The sequence below is a fragment of the Blastomyces dermatitidis genome, assembly GCF_000003525.1.
Source record: "Blastomyces dermatitidis ER-3 genomic scaffold supercont1.5, whole genome shotgun sequence".
Lineage (NCBI taxonomy): Eukaryota > Fungi > Ascomycota > Eurotiomycetes > Onygenales > Ajellomycetaceae > Blastomyces > Blastomyces dermatitidis.
In genome coordinates, this window is record NW_025544778.1 from 4,926,782 (window position 1) to 4,943,418 (window position 16,637).

Here is a 16,637-nt window from a genome sequence, read left to right on the forward strand (position 1 = left end):
GAGATCTATAATAAGAAACTTCTCATAATCATACACTATTTAGAAGAATGAGACTCTGAACTCTGAAGTGTCTCTGAATTTGAGATAGTCACAGATCATAAGAATCTTAAATACTTCATAACTACTTATAAACTTACTGAATGACAGATGTGATAATCTGAGTTTCTAAGTTACTTTCATTTTACAATACACTATCATTCTGACAGTCAGAACTCAATGACAGATGCTCTCTTATAACAAGAGTAAGATATATTATTTAATATAATAGATACTTACTGAATGAACTGAGAGCACTGACTCTTAAATCTGAAGATACTAGTTAATCAAGATGAAACAGCTTATAACACTATACATACTTCTCTGATTAGAACTGATATTGATATCTTCACTTTCTCTACACTGAATGAACTGTGATATATAGTAGCTCAGACTGATAAACTTCTTCAGACTCTCACTGAAGCAGTATATCAAGAAGTACTCTGATTTCTCTCAGAACTACATATAAGAACTGATATCTCAGAATGTTTAATTAATGATAATAACACTCTACAATTCTGTAAATGACACTGAGTCTCTCACTTCAAACTCTTACACACTTGAATAATGCAAGAGATGCATGATTTGTATATGACTGATTATTCAGACTGTGAATAACTATATAGAATGATCTTCTGAGAATTCTACTGATCTGAGATATTAAACAGTATTAGATACTTTATTTAAAACTGCAATCACTGTTCTTCTATTATCTTATGAAAGAACTGTAGAAAAGATCTACTGAAATCACTTAATATCTCTGATAGAATCTGATAAGATATAGTAATTAACTTCACTATTAATCTATCTAAGAGTAAGAGTTATAGAAATATTCTAATCATTATTGATTAACTAAGTAAGAGTGTAATATTAAAATCTTATAACAAGATAAACACTGAATAAGTCACTGAAGTCTTATTATTATTATTATTATTCTTCAATTATAGATGTATGCAGTCAGAGACTATGACATCTACCTGAGAACTTTTAGTTCTCAGGGTTTTTCATATATCTGTAAAGTTAACTATTATACATTCATCAATTTCAGATATGCAAAATCAGAAAATTCCAGCCCAGAATACAAAAACTGTTTACAAATTGCAGTGTTTTAACATCATCTCATACTTTGAAATCATTTGACAATATCATGACAAAGGAAAAGAGAACACAGTCTTAAAGATAGACACATTAAATAGATAGACAGAAAGAAATTGAAAGGAAAAGATAAAATAAAGAAAGACTGTAACAAAACAAATTATTAAAAGATAGTATATAGCTGTTTTAACAGACTATATCTGGTTGATTTCCTCCTCTTCATATTCAGATAATTCTGAATTTAGTCATTTTCTTGTAGCTGCTTGAGTTTCTGATAGAAAGTCTATTAAGTATTTAATTCCTGTCTCAGTTGAGAATAAGAATCTCATATTTAATTGATTTAAATCATACTTCTCTTTCAATCTGGCTCTGAGACTATTGTATAATGCACAGTGCATTACAATATGCTCAGGATTCTTATTTATATTGCAGAATGAGTATTCTATTGAGTCAAATCTATCATCAAATCTTTATATATAAGATTTGAAATAGTCATGTTCTAGTTTCAGCTGTATTATAGATGAGAATACTTTCTTTTTACATTTAATTGAACAAGATTTCCACTTGAGTTTTGTTTCAAATCTTGAATAATGTATACTCTTCTTTTGTTTCTGCCAGCTTTCATTTCACTTGTCTAAACAAGATTCTTTTATTTTTCTCTTTATAAAAGATCAGAACAGAATTTTTTGAATAGATCTGCTTAATTCTGCACTCTTTTTACAGCTGAATCAGTCAATTCATTGCCATGAATATTCATATGAGCAGGAACTCAGTGCAGATGAATTATCAGCTTTGATATTCTTCTTTTTTGAATTTTCAAAATAGAGTTTAAGATCAGTTCAAGATTCATTTGATTATTATGAATCTGACTATTTCTAAGTCTTTTTAAAGCAGCTTGACTATTAGAGAATATTCATGCCTCTTTCAAACAATTTCCTCTTTTATAAGATTTTATTTCAATGAGTTTGAAAGCTTTCACTATTGCAAATAGTTCAGCATCAAAGACTTCACATTCAGAGCCTAGATTTCAGAAATCTGAGATAAAATTGATATTATCTTTAGTATAAGCAATGCCTGTATTCAATCTATTCAAGTTCTCATTTTTTGAGCTATCTGAATAAATCAGAATAGAGTTCTTTATATTGATTGTAGAAATTCTCTTCAAATACTGTTCATATTCTTTCTCTTTTGATAGTTCACTTATTTATAAGTCTATAAGAGATTCAAGCTTTTCTCTCCAGAGAGATAACTTCTCATGATCAACTTTTTCAACATTTAAAGAAGAAAATTGATTTTTAATCAGAGAGCATAGTCTATACAGTTGAGAAGACATTTTCTTTAAAGAATTATTTTCATTTTAATCAAGAAATCTATTCCAATCCAGTTCATTTCCAGAGTTAATTGATGGAAATGAAGGAGAGACTCTTTCTCTGATTATATGATTTGAGCTCATCTTTACAACTCTCAGAGCATAGTTCATACAGGCCTTTTCAAATCTAATAGCAGAAGAAGGAATTAAAGCTTCAATTTCCATTGCTTTAATAGAAGATGATTTGAATGCTCTCAGAATTCTTCTCAAGACTCTGCTTTGCAGACTTTGAAAGAGTTCAGTGAAATTCTCTTGATTATTTCATCAAACTTGAACTTCATAATCAGCTACTGATGTAATACAGGCTATATATAACTGTCTCATAGCCTGGAAGAATAGACCTCTCTCTGTATTTGATAGTCTGATTATGTTGTTTAATAGTCTTTCTGCCTTGACAGTTCTTTGTTGAATGTGATATTTAAAATTCAACTTAGAGTTTAATCATACTTCTAATCATTTGACATTTACACTGGATTTAATCTCTCTATTTAAAAGAGTTAGAGATAGTTCTTTCTCATTGAATCTCAGAAAGAAGTGAATTAACTCAGTTTTATTCATATCAAATTGAATTTGATTGATATCTGCTCTAACAAAGATTTCCTTTGCAGCTTCTTCAATTACTTTCAAATTCTCTTTAATAGTTTTTGAGCTGTAGACTAGATTAATATCATCCACATAACTCAGAGATCACACTATTCTCATATTTCTATTTTTAAATAGATATGCAGTGTATATTGCAAATAAAATAAGTGAGATTGAAGATCTCTGTGATACTCCTATTTTTATCTCAGTCTTGTCTTATTTCATTTCATCAAAGAAGAGTTGTGTACTTCTTTTAGACATAAAACAGTTAACTCATTTTATTAGAGAAAGTGGCAGTTTTAATATCTTCAATATCTGAATTAACTTTGACTTTGAAACATGATCAAATGCTTCTTTTATATCAATAAAAACTGCAGTTGAGACCAGACTCTCATGCTTTGCTATTTGAATATCATGAACAACTGAGAGAACAGTGTCAATTGCAGAACACTGTTTTCTATCTCTCATTTATTCACTGAATAAAAGAGAATCATCTATAGAGCTTATAAAAGATAGTTGAGTAGCTATTATCTTTTCTAAAACCTTTTCTAGGCAGTTCAATAGAGATATTACTCTATATGACTTAGAAATTGAAGTTTTTCTATTAGATTTTGTAAGAATCACTCCAGTGACTTCTCTTCAGCATTCAGAATGATATTCATTTTTCAAGAGATTGAAAAAGAGCTCAAAATATTCATTCTTTAAGTAGAAATATGTATTCTGAATAATCAAGTGATTAATTGAATCAGAATCTGCAGTAGTTTTAACAGAACTTGAGAAGATAGCTGACTCTAATTCATCTTGTGTAAGATCAGACCATTCCCAGTCATTTTCATTGATGTAGTTAAGAAGTGATATATTCTCTTCCTCTGAATCTGAATCTGAATCTGATGAGTTCTGAAAGAGAATTCTCATGAAAGCTTGACATTTTTCCTCAAAAGAGTTTACTGTATATGATTCATTCTGAAACTCATATTCTAAGGCTGGAAGTTTTGCTACACTTCTTGTTTTAGTATAGTTAAAAGCTTTAAAAACTTTCTTCCCTTGTGCTTCTTCAAGAAATTTATTTCAGCAGTCTGTTTTAGCTCTTTTAATATCTGAAAAATATTCATTTCTGACAGCTTTGAACTCTTCATCAGATATTACATCATTCTTTCAATTTCTTCTAGCAGTAGCTAATTCTTTTCTTTTAGATGAGATATTCTCATTTCATCAAGATTTTGAATACTCAGAAGATTTTCTCTTTGAAATATTATCTCTAACACTTGTTAGAATAATAGATGTAATAAGCTTCACTCTATTCTCAAGCATTTCATTTGAGATATCTTGACCAGAATTCCAATATAGCTCATTCTGTCTTTCAGATTTTAACAGTTTTATGCTTTCTTCAACTGCTTTTCAATCAGCTTTTTCAAAGTTATACTGATTAGAGAGAAGAGGATTTTCACTCATTTATTTTTCACTCAGTTCAATATCAAATTGAATAATCTCATGATCTGATTCTGATGTCTCATTTGAATCAATAAACCAGTTTACAAGTCTTGTTTTCATTAGATTTTGTGACATGAAGATTAGATCTATAATAGACTTCTGTTTCATATCTTTTCTAAAGAATGTTTGTTGATCAGACTTATTAACCAAATCTATTGAATGCTCAAAGATTCATTCAATCAGATTATCAGCTCTCACTGCTCTCTTGCATTCTGAATTTTACTAGGAATGATGTGTATTAAAGTCTTCTACAATTATAGAGTTTCTTGATGAAGTTATGTTCAGAAATCCTCTATCAATTGTTCAGATATTGTTATATTTCTTCAATGACTTTTCATTATAGATATTTATAAGCTGTATAGTATCAAACTCATTTTCTTTATCTATAATGTCACTCATCAGAATATCAGGGTCAGACATGATATTAAATCTTAGATTAAATTAATATCTTGATCTCTTTCTTTCATAGATCACTACTCTTGACTTTATCTCAGACTTTTGAGGTAAAAAGCAGTAGTAGCTTGAATGAGAAATGACATATTTTTACTCAGCATTAAAATTCGGCTCCTGAAGCAGTATAAAATCAACTTTTTATTCAAATGCAATTTGAAGACAAGAATAAATGCAATTTAAGTTTCTATTCACATTATTTTGAATAAATGTGATTTTTGAAGAGTTTTTAAACTTTTTTTATTGTTTTTATTGTATATTCATACTAAAAGAGAGTAGAGTAGAATCTAATCACTATTATCAGATAGTAGATTATAACTGTTCTGAAAAGTAGAAATCTCAACTGCTTACATTATATCTAGTTTATCATCAGAGTCATTTCTCAATTCTCTAATCTTAATAGAAGTTTGAGAATTCAAATTCTGTTTACATTTAGCTGGAGAATTGAAGTTTGAAGACTTAGATAGTTGAGAGTTTCTTCTTTTTGAGCTTGCAGTTGTGAGTTTACTGGCTTGACTATTCTCTTCAGTTCTAGATTTACTCTGAGCTTCATCTTTTCTTCAGTTCTTTTGAGTTCTTGAAGTAAACATACATTCTTTTGAGCTAGATGCATGTTTTTCTTTACAATTAGAGTATTTAAGCAGAGTGTGTTGACATATTTCATCTCTTTTTAAGCATGTTTCATATTTATGCTCACTAGTTTTGTAATCTCTGACACAGAATGCATATTTTGAGTCTCTGAAATAGAAGATTGCAAAGTGTTCATATCTTTGACAGTTTGAACACTGTGTTTAAGCTTTGAGATTCATTCTTGAGTCTTTGTATTCATGAACTCTCATTTTCAAACCTGCTACTCTTACTTCAGAGATCTTTGACTGTTTCATTATCTTTATATATACTAGAACAGAGGCATTTCTTCTGCTTTATCTGAACTTAATTGAATTTAGTCATACAGGCTTCTTTCTCAGTTGAATAGAGTTGTATTCTTCTAATTCATTTTTGAGAAGTAGCATTTCTTCTTCACAGTCAAAAATTTCAACTGAAATATCATAAAGAATGAATTTGTCTCACTTTTCATCTCTCTCAGATAGAATTGTTGTGTTTAACAAAGATTCTACTGCTGATTTCCAGAGATTCTTATTCTGAATAAGGAATTCAGCACTGAATTCAGGCATTGTAGTCAGAATGATGAAGTTTTCAAAGAAGAATGACTTAATTGAAGCTATAACTGATTTTTGAACTTCAATATCAGTTATTAACTGAGAAAAGAACTGCTGATTGATTTCATTTCTAATTCTGAAAATAAGGTTTGAGTTTAGCTTTATTATTATTATTATTATTCTTTCATTATACTCATATGCAAGCGGAGCTTATAATGAGTCCTTGCGTGATGTTAAATACAGGTCAAGTGTTGATTATACAGAAGGAAATACAGATGTTAAGATCATGCCAAGATAACAAGAACATAGAAAAATACAAAGAAGTGACAATTAGATACATACAATAATAACTTCTCAGCTCAGAAACATAGAGTGATTCATTGAAGCAATTTGTACACCTCTGTATTTATTAGAAACCTGAGGTGCTTGAGTTCTGGATTTAATGTATCCCCTGCGGGTTTCGAACTCACGCGCCTTGATTTCCCACGCCAAGGCGCTACCGGGTGGCCGCATTAACCATTCGGCCACCGGGGCTTTGAGTTTAGCTTATTTCTCTGCAATATGTTCTGATTTGAGACTTTGAGAATAAGTCTTCTATTTCTGAAGATTTGAAGATTTTTCTCTTTTTGCATTTTTTTCTTCACTCTTCTATCACTAGAAGTATGAGCAGTATTCTTCTCAGTTTTCTCAGAATTTGAAGCAGGTTTTGAGATAGCAGATTTAGAGACAGCAGGTTTAGAGACAGCAGATTCAGCTGCTTGAGCATATGTTTTCTTCTGATTTAAAGAAGAAGAAGAAGAAGAAGTAGAAAAGAAAAAAGAGCAAACTGAAGAGTCAGTGATTGTATTAGAAATTTTCAAAGTTTTTTGAACTGTGTTTGAAATTCCAAGTTTGAACTTGATCACTTTCTATAGTTGTCTAGTCTGAGTATGAAGAATTAACAGAACTTCTTCATTCATCTCACTCAGACACTGCTTTCCAAGAATTTTACTTACTTTTTCAAGTTTCTGTATTTCAAGAACTTGTTATTTCTCTATTTCTTCTTTCTTTCTTCTCTTCAGAATTTCAATCTCAGAAATAGCATTTGAGAAAGCATCTTTTTTCACATTAACTGAGTGTACTTTTGAACTCATTGTTCTTACTCAATGAAAAGTTGATCAGACTAATTCAATTGAGATATTTATTAAACTCTTTTGAATTGAAAAGTTGATCAGACTATTTCAATTAAGAGGTTTCTAAGTCTGTTTTCAATTGAAAAGTTGATCAGACTATTTCAAAAGAAGAATAGCAGACTTTTGTGTATAAAACATCTGATTTTTTTCACACTAGTTCAGTAACTAGGTTAGATTTTTAAAGAGAATCTAATAAACTAAAATTGATTTTTAAGATAAATCAATAAAATCTTTACAATCTCTTTCTTGAAATACAGTGAGGAAAAGTATGATATCAATTGATAGTAAATCAGATAATATGACAGTTTTTAAGAGAAAAACTGATAAAAAATAAATCAATTTTTTGCAGAGAAATTGATTAAAACTATTCAATTTTATTCTAAATTATTCAATTCTCCTCACACAATAAGTGTGCAACTCAAATCAGTTAATAAAGAGTGTAAAAAAGAATTAAGTATTAATGAAAGCTCTTCAGCCACTGAAAAAGTAATTCTTACTTAAAAGAATATGAAATTATGACAGAAAACAACTCTGTTTTTAATTCTTTATAAGAATATTGTATAAAACCCAGAGAAAAACACCTTACTTTTTCAAGAGAAGTAAAAAACTATTTCTAAGATCTTTTTTTTTTTTGCATTAACTGCTGTAGAAGAATGAGATAGAAACTGCTAAGATATACACTACTGTATACCTTCTATCAAGACTTTTCCTCTTCAGAGTCTTGATATTATAGAGAATATAAGTCTGTTTCTATATGATAATGTAAATATTGTCAGCGGGATGTAGAGAAACTAGTTATTTATATCTCAAAATAGAAGACTTTGTCAATGATTATATCAATATAGAGTTAATTCTCAAATTCAATAGAAATCTAGTGTTGCTGTTCTCAATCTCTTGCAGAATCTATTAAATATTGAGATATTAAAACTAGATTTAATATATCTCACTGTGCAGGGATCAAAGGCTCAGTCAGACCTTGAAATATACTGATTTTATAGTTGTTGATGTGCTGTTGACTCATTGTTCATTGATTATGTGCTTGATATTATTGCCAAGGTATCTTTTTGTATTTTTCTGCCGGGGATGGGCCAGATTGGGAAGGGCGGTACGAGGGTGGGACTTGGTGTTGATGTTTTGGAACATCAAAGATGGACAGGGTTTTCGCGGAGGTCGCTTCTCAGATATCTCCACAACTACAGATCGGGGATCTTCCAAAATCGAGAAGATTGGTGCATACGGCTAGGTCTCTTCACCTTACAATTTGTATGGCAATTTGGCCCGGGGTTGTGGTGTGGTAGGGGAGAATGGGGGATAATCCCACGCAGGAGTTCCGAACGACGTCTGGTTCACGTTTGGCTGGATAACTCCACCACCACACGGGGTATGCGGTCGGCGATGGGGTCAAAATGCTCGTATGATCGAGGGCTTTTCGATGGATCTATCGGCGGGTTCTTATTCGAAAAATCGAGCGAGTTCGTGGTGGAGCGGTTGAAATGTCAATATAGAAATGCATACATGTACATGTAGAAAAATTAAAGAAGAGTGCAGAATCTACAGAATCAGAAGTCAGAGTAGAGAAGATAGAGATAGAAGAAATAGAAGAAGAAGAAGATACAGAATCAGATAAATGACAGCAGAAGTCACTTAAAACTGAATGCTTATAACTCAGTGTGTGCACAATCTTTCTCATAGAGAAGAAAGAGAAAGTGATAAGAGAAGTTTAAAAGCAGAAGAGAGTAGTCTTAGCAGTATTATCATCTTTAATTAGAATGATCTCTGATACTGAAGTAACTAAGAATCATTATTAGTGTATAAAAACTATAAAATCAGAGATGAGAACAGTTACTGAATAAATATCTGCTGATTTTAGAGTTGTACATGTAATTACAACACACACAAGACTTTTCAGAAAGAGAGAGAGAGATACAGAGAAATACAGAAAGCAGAATGTAGTATATAAATAGCTCATTTACATAATAATATCTCAGACAAGGTGTATGAGTCTTATATCTATGAGTGTAAAAGAGTACAATATTCATATTTCTGTTTCTGAAAACACAGATATCTTTTGTCTGCATCATGAAGTCAGATAACAGATGCTAAAGAATAGACTGATACAGATCTATCATTCTGAAGAAATTCATTAGAGTGAATATTCTCACAATGTTAAACTTTACAGTTATAAAAAGTTTCTTGATATCTGTGAATATCATAACTTTATGTATAATAAAACTCATAACAATTTCTTCTAAGAACAGAAAAATCAGTGTTAGAAAGAAAAGATGCAAAAGAAAAAAACTTACAATCTTAACACTGTTGAAAGAGAGAATGATTCTCTGATATAAATAAATAATTATCTCATTATAAATATTTAAAATGAATATAATAATCAGTGTCTGTGACTAAGCTTTAGATAGTTATATCATATACTATTTTCATATAATAAATTATTCTAGAAGTTGATAAGAAGAGTGAGAGTGTATATACTGAGAAACATGATTTACTGAGTTTATATAATATCTTCTTAAAATGAGAAGAGCTAGTAATAAAGACAGTGATAGAAGTAGAAGTAGTAGAAGTAAGAGTTGTAAGAACAGAGATAGTAAGAATAGAAGAATCAGATACAGAGACAAGTATAGAAGATTGAGAAAGAGTGATAGAGAAAGAAACAGAGAAGAGAGTAGCAGAGAAAGAAGTAGTAGAAGAGATAGAGAAGAATATAGAAGACTTAGTTATATATAATACAGACAATTTCTTTATTATCACATTCTTCAAGTTCTTAATCAATAATTTAACATTGAGTTCACTATCATCAGCAGACACAGATCTGTCAATATGTGAAGATTTTATATGAATAAAAATAAATATATCAGTATCTATTTTCATGTAAAATTGTGCTAAAAAACACAATCAGAAATCTGCTGAGAAGAAAAACAGTTAAGAATATATAAGAAGATGAAGAAGATGTATCATTCATGAAAATATATTCTAATAATTATTAGAAGATAAACAAGTTCTGATCACATTTTATAACATGTTATACTTACTGCTAACAAACTGCTTAGTATAAGTACTATAATGATACTTATTATGAGAATAGAGAGTCATTGTCAGAAATATATATAATATGATAGATGAACAGATAGAAAGAGTTAAATAGAAGAAGAGATAGAAATCTTGAATAAGATGATAGTATTTAATAATGATGATAATGAAGAAGATAATTGAAGAATGAGAAAAGTTAGTGAATAAGAGATGTAATATAGTGAAAGTTTCTTTGTGAGAGTGTATACAGAATACTAGCTGAATCAGAAATAAATCATACAATTGTGAAATACTAGTGATAAGCTAATCTGTATGAAGCTAGAATATACAACATGATTACATGAGTGTGACTGAATCTGATGAGAGAGAATGTGATTTGAAAGAATATACAATCACTGAATAATAATGCGGCTGGTTCTGAACTTGCTTATGAATGTAAAGAGGCCATAGCGGCCATCAATTAATTTAGTGTACAGTATATAAGAAGCCGGCGTACGCCTGTAATCGTACACTGACTCAAGCAACCTTTGAATCACATCAGTACTGCATTTCATTCACAGACAGATAATCAGACTGAATATCAGAATCAGATATTAAAACAGTATCTTTAAGTGTTCTATTTATATTATTAGAATGATTGACTTAAATATCTTTTAACTGCTGAATTTATATATAATAATGTAAAGAATGTAATCTTAAAAGTATCTTCTTTCTATGCTTATTATGAATATAATTCTTCATTACTCAGTGACATTGCAGACAACATTTCAAAGAGAGAAATAGACAGTCAGAATATTAAATAGATACAGAGAACAGAGTATCTCTCAGTATTAGAAGTAAAAGTGAGATTGAAACTTTTGAATAAAATTCATGAGAAGATGATGAAAAGCATTCACTATACTCAGAAGTAATAGATAGAATACTATAATTAAAAACATCTTTCAATGAAGTTCTTGATAGAAGATTAAGTACTACTTTCAGCAAAGAATATCAAGATAACAAGATTATATAAGAAGCTCAGTGAGTAATGACTAGAATCTTTCTCAGTAATAAGAGTGATGAGTAAATAGATATATAAGTTAAAATTACTCTCAGAATTGAAATCAATTTATTCTGTTTTTCACATTTTCTATTTAAAGCTCTATAAGTAATACTCTGAGACAGAGCTGTCTTGACTGAATGATATTGAGATTAAGAGTGATACTGAATATCTTATGAAGAAAATATTAAATAAGTGAATATATTACAGTAAGCTTCAATATCTTATTAAATAAGAAGATTATTCATTATCAGAGAATTTATGAGAATTACTTAAGTATTTGAAAAATACTGAGAAAGAGATTGTAAGCTATGAGACAGTTAATAGAGACTGTCTTATTATATATCAGAGATATTGAGTAAGAAATACTACTTAAGACTTCTTATTTTTTCTTAAAGAATTTTTTAGAGATAATCTCACAGTAATAAGCTGATATCTTATAAACTCTGTAACACTCTTCTTCTATTTTCTCTTAAAGAATTTTTTAGAAGTTTAATAAGACTATACAAGTGTAAAATTTCTGAAGCAGTTAGAGAAAAGAGATATTTAAAATTAATAAAAAGATTAATATTATTGATCTGAAGACTGCTGCTATTCTAATAGAGCTACAGTCTACTGAAAAAGTAAAAAGAAGAATCAGAGTCTACTTATTAATAATCACACTCTTATCAAACTCATTCTTCTGTAAGAATAAGTGCTCGCAGGCGATTATTCAGGTGTTTGCAGCTTGACGTGATATGTACTGTTAACTATTAGAAGTGTTCACAGTAGAAAGATAAAATGTAGAGATCAAATGTATAATAGCATTCAAGCTGAGTTATAAATAGTATTCGCGAACTCCAGTCTATATAGTTGTGTGTAGTCAAGAGCCGCTAGCTCTATTGATTATATAAGAGATAGAAATAGAAGTAAAGAATTCATAAGAAGTGAGATTTCTTACATACTTCTCTCTCTCTAAGACTTCATCTGCAAAGCCTTTCACTGAGTGACTTCATAGTCAGCTCAGCACTGTAGTGATACTCACTAAAAATTCTTTACATCTATAAAAAATCTCAGTGAGAAAAAATCCCTTGTTACTGTGAAGAGAAAAGAGTCTGTCACTCAGTTTCTTATTCTGTGAGATTCTTTGTGATCTACAGATTCTTCTCTAACTATCATACAGATTCATCTTACATCTTTCATACAGAAGAGTTCTGATTGACTCTCAATTATTTTCATAAGATTCTTGTGTAATTATTACATAGATTCATCTCACAGATGAATCACTCTCTGTGAGATCACTCTCATCAAAGAGAAATATTCACAAGTTAATCTTTTATTCATTCTCACAAATTATTGCTCTTTGATACTGTAGAATTGTGAGGAATTTTTCATTCTTTTATCAACTCTGTAGAATTGTAGAATTAAGATATTCACAGTCTGCAATCACTCTTTATAGTCATATAGAAAGATTCAGGCCTGTAATTCACAATTACTCTTATTTACTAGAGTGATCTGACTGTTCTATGAGATCACTCACAGTGTAAGCAAATCTCTCTAAAGTAGTATAAATATCTCAGATCTGTCTGTAGAATCTCATCTTCTTTTCTCTTTTTCTATAACAGCTCTTATTCTTATAAACTATGAGTATCTTCATTCATCTGTGAAGTATTTTCACTCAGATAATAGAGAGAGAGTGTTTCTGATAATATTCATGTATTAATTCAAGAACTTCTCAAGAATAAAAATTTTTCAATTTCAACATTTTTATAACAATGTCTGATTATTACTGAGCTTCTTATGAGTGTCTCTGCAACTTCTCTGATTGCTTTTTACTGACTGATGAAGCAGAAATGCTGCTGCTTACAACTGTATCTTCATCTCTCTCAACTCTGTCATTACATCTGATCTTCAGATCAGCAGTTCTTCTCATCTCTTTCTCAGATCAGTCTCTGACTTTAAACAGCACAGTCTCTTTCTTTGCTGTAAGTCTTCTCACAAGTAATTTCTTACAGATTCTAGCTAACAGTTCTTGTGAAGCTTCTGATGTTATCAGTGTCTTCTACAGCTCTGTGAGTCTATGATCACTCTCTCTCTGTCCACACAATCTCTGACCAGGTATATGTGAATATGCCTAGGTTTCTCATCAATGGTTCTCGCGCCGCGGCACATTTCCACAATCTCATTGTCAATGAGAGATGAGTTCTCAGGTACCTGCAAAATCCAGGTAATTAAGACAATGCAAATGTTATGAATTTGTGATAAGAGTTAATCTGAACAGATGAGCTCTCTCTCTGCATTCTCATTGTTTCTGAGCTGAATACTTCAGTACAACTGAGAGAGCAGACACAGCTTCATAAGAGATATCTAATCATATACACAGATGATTAGTCTTCAAAGCTCTGCTGCAACTATACACATTCTGATATTCAGCTTCTCTGAAGTCTGTGCATTTCTGACAGTCTTCATGTCAAATGTAATAATTATCTGTACTGCAGATATAATACTCTCTGCTTCTTTAAAGAGAGAAATTAATAGTTGTGAAAAGATTGAGTGTTACAGATATTAATAATATAAGTGTGAGTTTTCTTTATTTTTTCTTTATTAATCTCTAAATTGTATTCACAGTTCTGTTTATTTTCTTATTTTTTAACTTTAATAAGAACATGTTTTCTTCTTCTCTTATATACATTACAGACTATTCATCTCAGTAGAAACTCATCATCTTGTAGACTAGAGTTCATAAATAACAGTGTTAATATCTTTGTCATAATCAGATTCTTAGTGAAGATTACATTATTCTGACTTATCAGAATTCATAGTATAAAAGTCATGTCTCAGCTTCTGCAGATGTCTTATCTATCTGAATAATTCTCAAGTGAACTCATTCATCTTGTCAGAATACTCTTATCACTGAACCTTGAATCAGAGCTTACAATCTCACTTCTCTGAGTTAATAATCTCTTTAATCTGATATTCTCTTTCACTCTCTAGTGCTTTATAAATAGAGTGATGAGTCACAGAGTTCTCTTCTAAGAATTTCTTATATTCACAGAGCAAAGAGATATGAAAAATATTATATATCTATAACTCAGATAACAGTTTCAATCTATAAAACTATAAGCTAATTTTCTTTATAATCTTGTAAGACTCTGTTCATAAAAGATTCAGCTTCTTACTAGATCTCTGTATAATGATATTTTCTAGACTCAGTCAGACTCTATCATCTTTCTTAAAACTCTTTATAATATACTTAAAGTCATAGTATCTCTTCTAATACTCTTGAGCCTTTCTTAAGAATTTACAGACTTTCTTCTGAATCTTCTGAATTCTCTCAGCCTGTTCACAGACATCATCACACTCTATAGTATACTCTCATGAGTTCATCAAGATCATCTGTGAATAAGTCTCAGTAAGTATCTTAAAGAGGGTTTTATCTGTGCTGATATGTTTTAAGTTATTGTATATAAACTCTGTGAGTGATAATCAATACACTCAGTCATTCTGATTATAATTAACAAAGCACTGCAGATACTGTTTCAATATACTTATCAGATATTCTATCTGATTATCTGTCTGTTAATGAAAAGCTGTACTTAGATCTTATGAAATCTTCAGTATAGTTATCAGGTCAGATCAGAACTCTTCTACAAAGATTAATTCTCTGTCTGAGATAATATTCACAGATAACTCATACAATCAGATTACATTGTGAACAAAGATATAAGCTAAATTCTTTGACTTCAAGTTCTTACAGATGAATATAAAGTATGCTATATTAATAAAGTAATTCACTATCATCAGCACACTGTCAAAGCAGACATCATATATGTTCTTACTTTCAGAGAGACTTACAAGAATATTCATTTCTAGCTGTTCTTAAGGTTTCTGTAGAATGAGTAGAGAAGTAAGTTCTTTATATAATCTGAACTGTACTACTCATAAACTCTGATAAACAGTATAAGAATTCACTATCTTCTTCACAAGTTCTTGCATCTTCAGTCAGAAGTATTTTCTTATAAACAACTCATGAGTTCTAGTGTCTGTAAAATGACTTACTAAAGAAGAGTTATAATATCTTTTAATAAGTTCTATATATAGAAACTTATTCACAGATACATAAATTCAGCTCTCTCTTCATAAGAGATTATTTAAGTCTCTTTAATTCTTTATTTCTGCAGAATTGATCTCTGCTGTAAGCAGTTTCTGAATATACTGAGTATATTCATTCTTCAGTTACAGTTCAGATAATCTGAATAGAAGATCTTATAAAGACTTATACTCTGTTTTCTCTTATATCAGATCTTCTATGATACTTCTCAAAGCTCATAAATTCTTCAGATTATAGATACTCTCTTCAAGAATTCTCACAGAGATCTTCAGAGTGTTGACTCTCAGTGTTGTAAAGAGTAGTTATATAGACTTCTTCTCTCTCTCTTTTCTTTTCTCTCATAGAGAATTGAGAGACTCTTCAGTTAATCTCTTTACAACACTCAGTTCAAGCATTTTATAAAACTTTTCTGTCTTCTCTAGTCTCTCTGTGTCTATTATTCTGATCTTCTTAACATAGTCTGATCTGTGAGAGAGTCTGTCTGCTGAGTTCTTAGTTTTCTTAATATATTCTATCTTGAATCAGAACTCACTCAGTCTCTGAGCTCAGTGAATCTGTCACTGTGAGAGTTTCTTAATTAAAGTAAACTGTTATAAGCTATCATGATCAGTTCTAACAGTAATCACTGTTATAAGACTCTTGAAGTAGTGATATCAGTGATAGAAGAATTTCACTATTATGAGAAGCTTCTGATTATGAATGTCATAGTTAATCTTCACAGATTACATCTTTCATAAGAAAAAGATCACTGAAACTCAGTTCTTATTTAACTGTAGTTATAAGACTATTTCTGAAATTATAAAGAAGAAGATATCTGTCTTCAATCTGATTAAGAGTAAGAGATTAAAGTGAAATAGCATCACTATATTCATGAATATCTGTTTTAATCTTACAAAGATCTCATAAGCTTCTGAGATAAGAAAGTTCTCACAGTTCTCTCTTCTCAATAATCTTTTCATTCTCTGTTTACAGAATGACTTCTTCTTATTTTCACTCTTCAGTATGTCTGTAAGAGTTAAGAAGATTCTTATAAATATAAAGATAAACTGTCTATAGAAATTCACAAAGCTCAGAAAGATCTGAATCTTATAAATACTAGTTAACTTCA

The 16,637-nt window shown here is 30.2% G+C and overlaps 1 protein-coding gene across 1 annotated transcript; it reads left to right on the forward strand.

Moving 5' to 3' along the window:
- Positions 1–12,944: 12,944 nt before the first annotated feature.
- Positions 12,945–13,620, forward strand: BDCG_17148 (uncharacterized protein; the record flags this gene model as incomplete). Its single annotated transcript, XM_045426298.1, has 4 exons — positions 12,945–12,961; positions 13,270–13,403; positions 13,475–13,490; positions 13,557–13,620. The coding sequence occupies 4 exons, from the start codon at positions 12,945–12,947 to the stop codon at positions 13,618–13,620; spliced, it is 231 nt and encodes a 76-aa protein (XP_045281315.1).
- Positions 13,621–16,637: the final 3,017 nt, after the last annotated feature.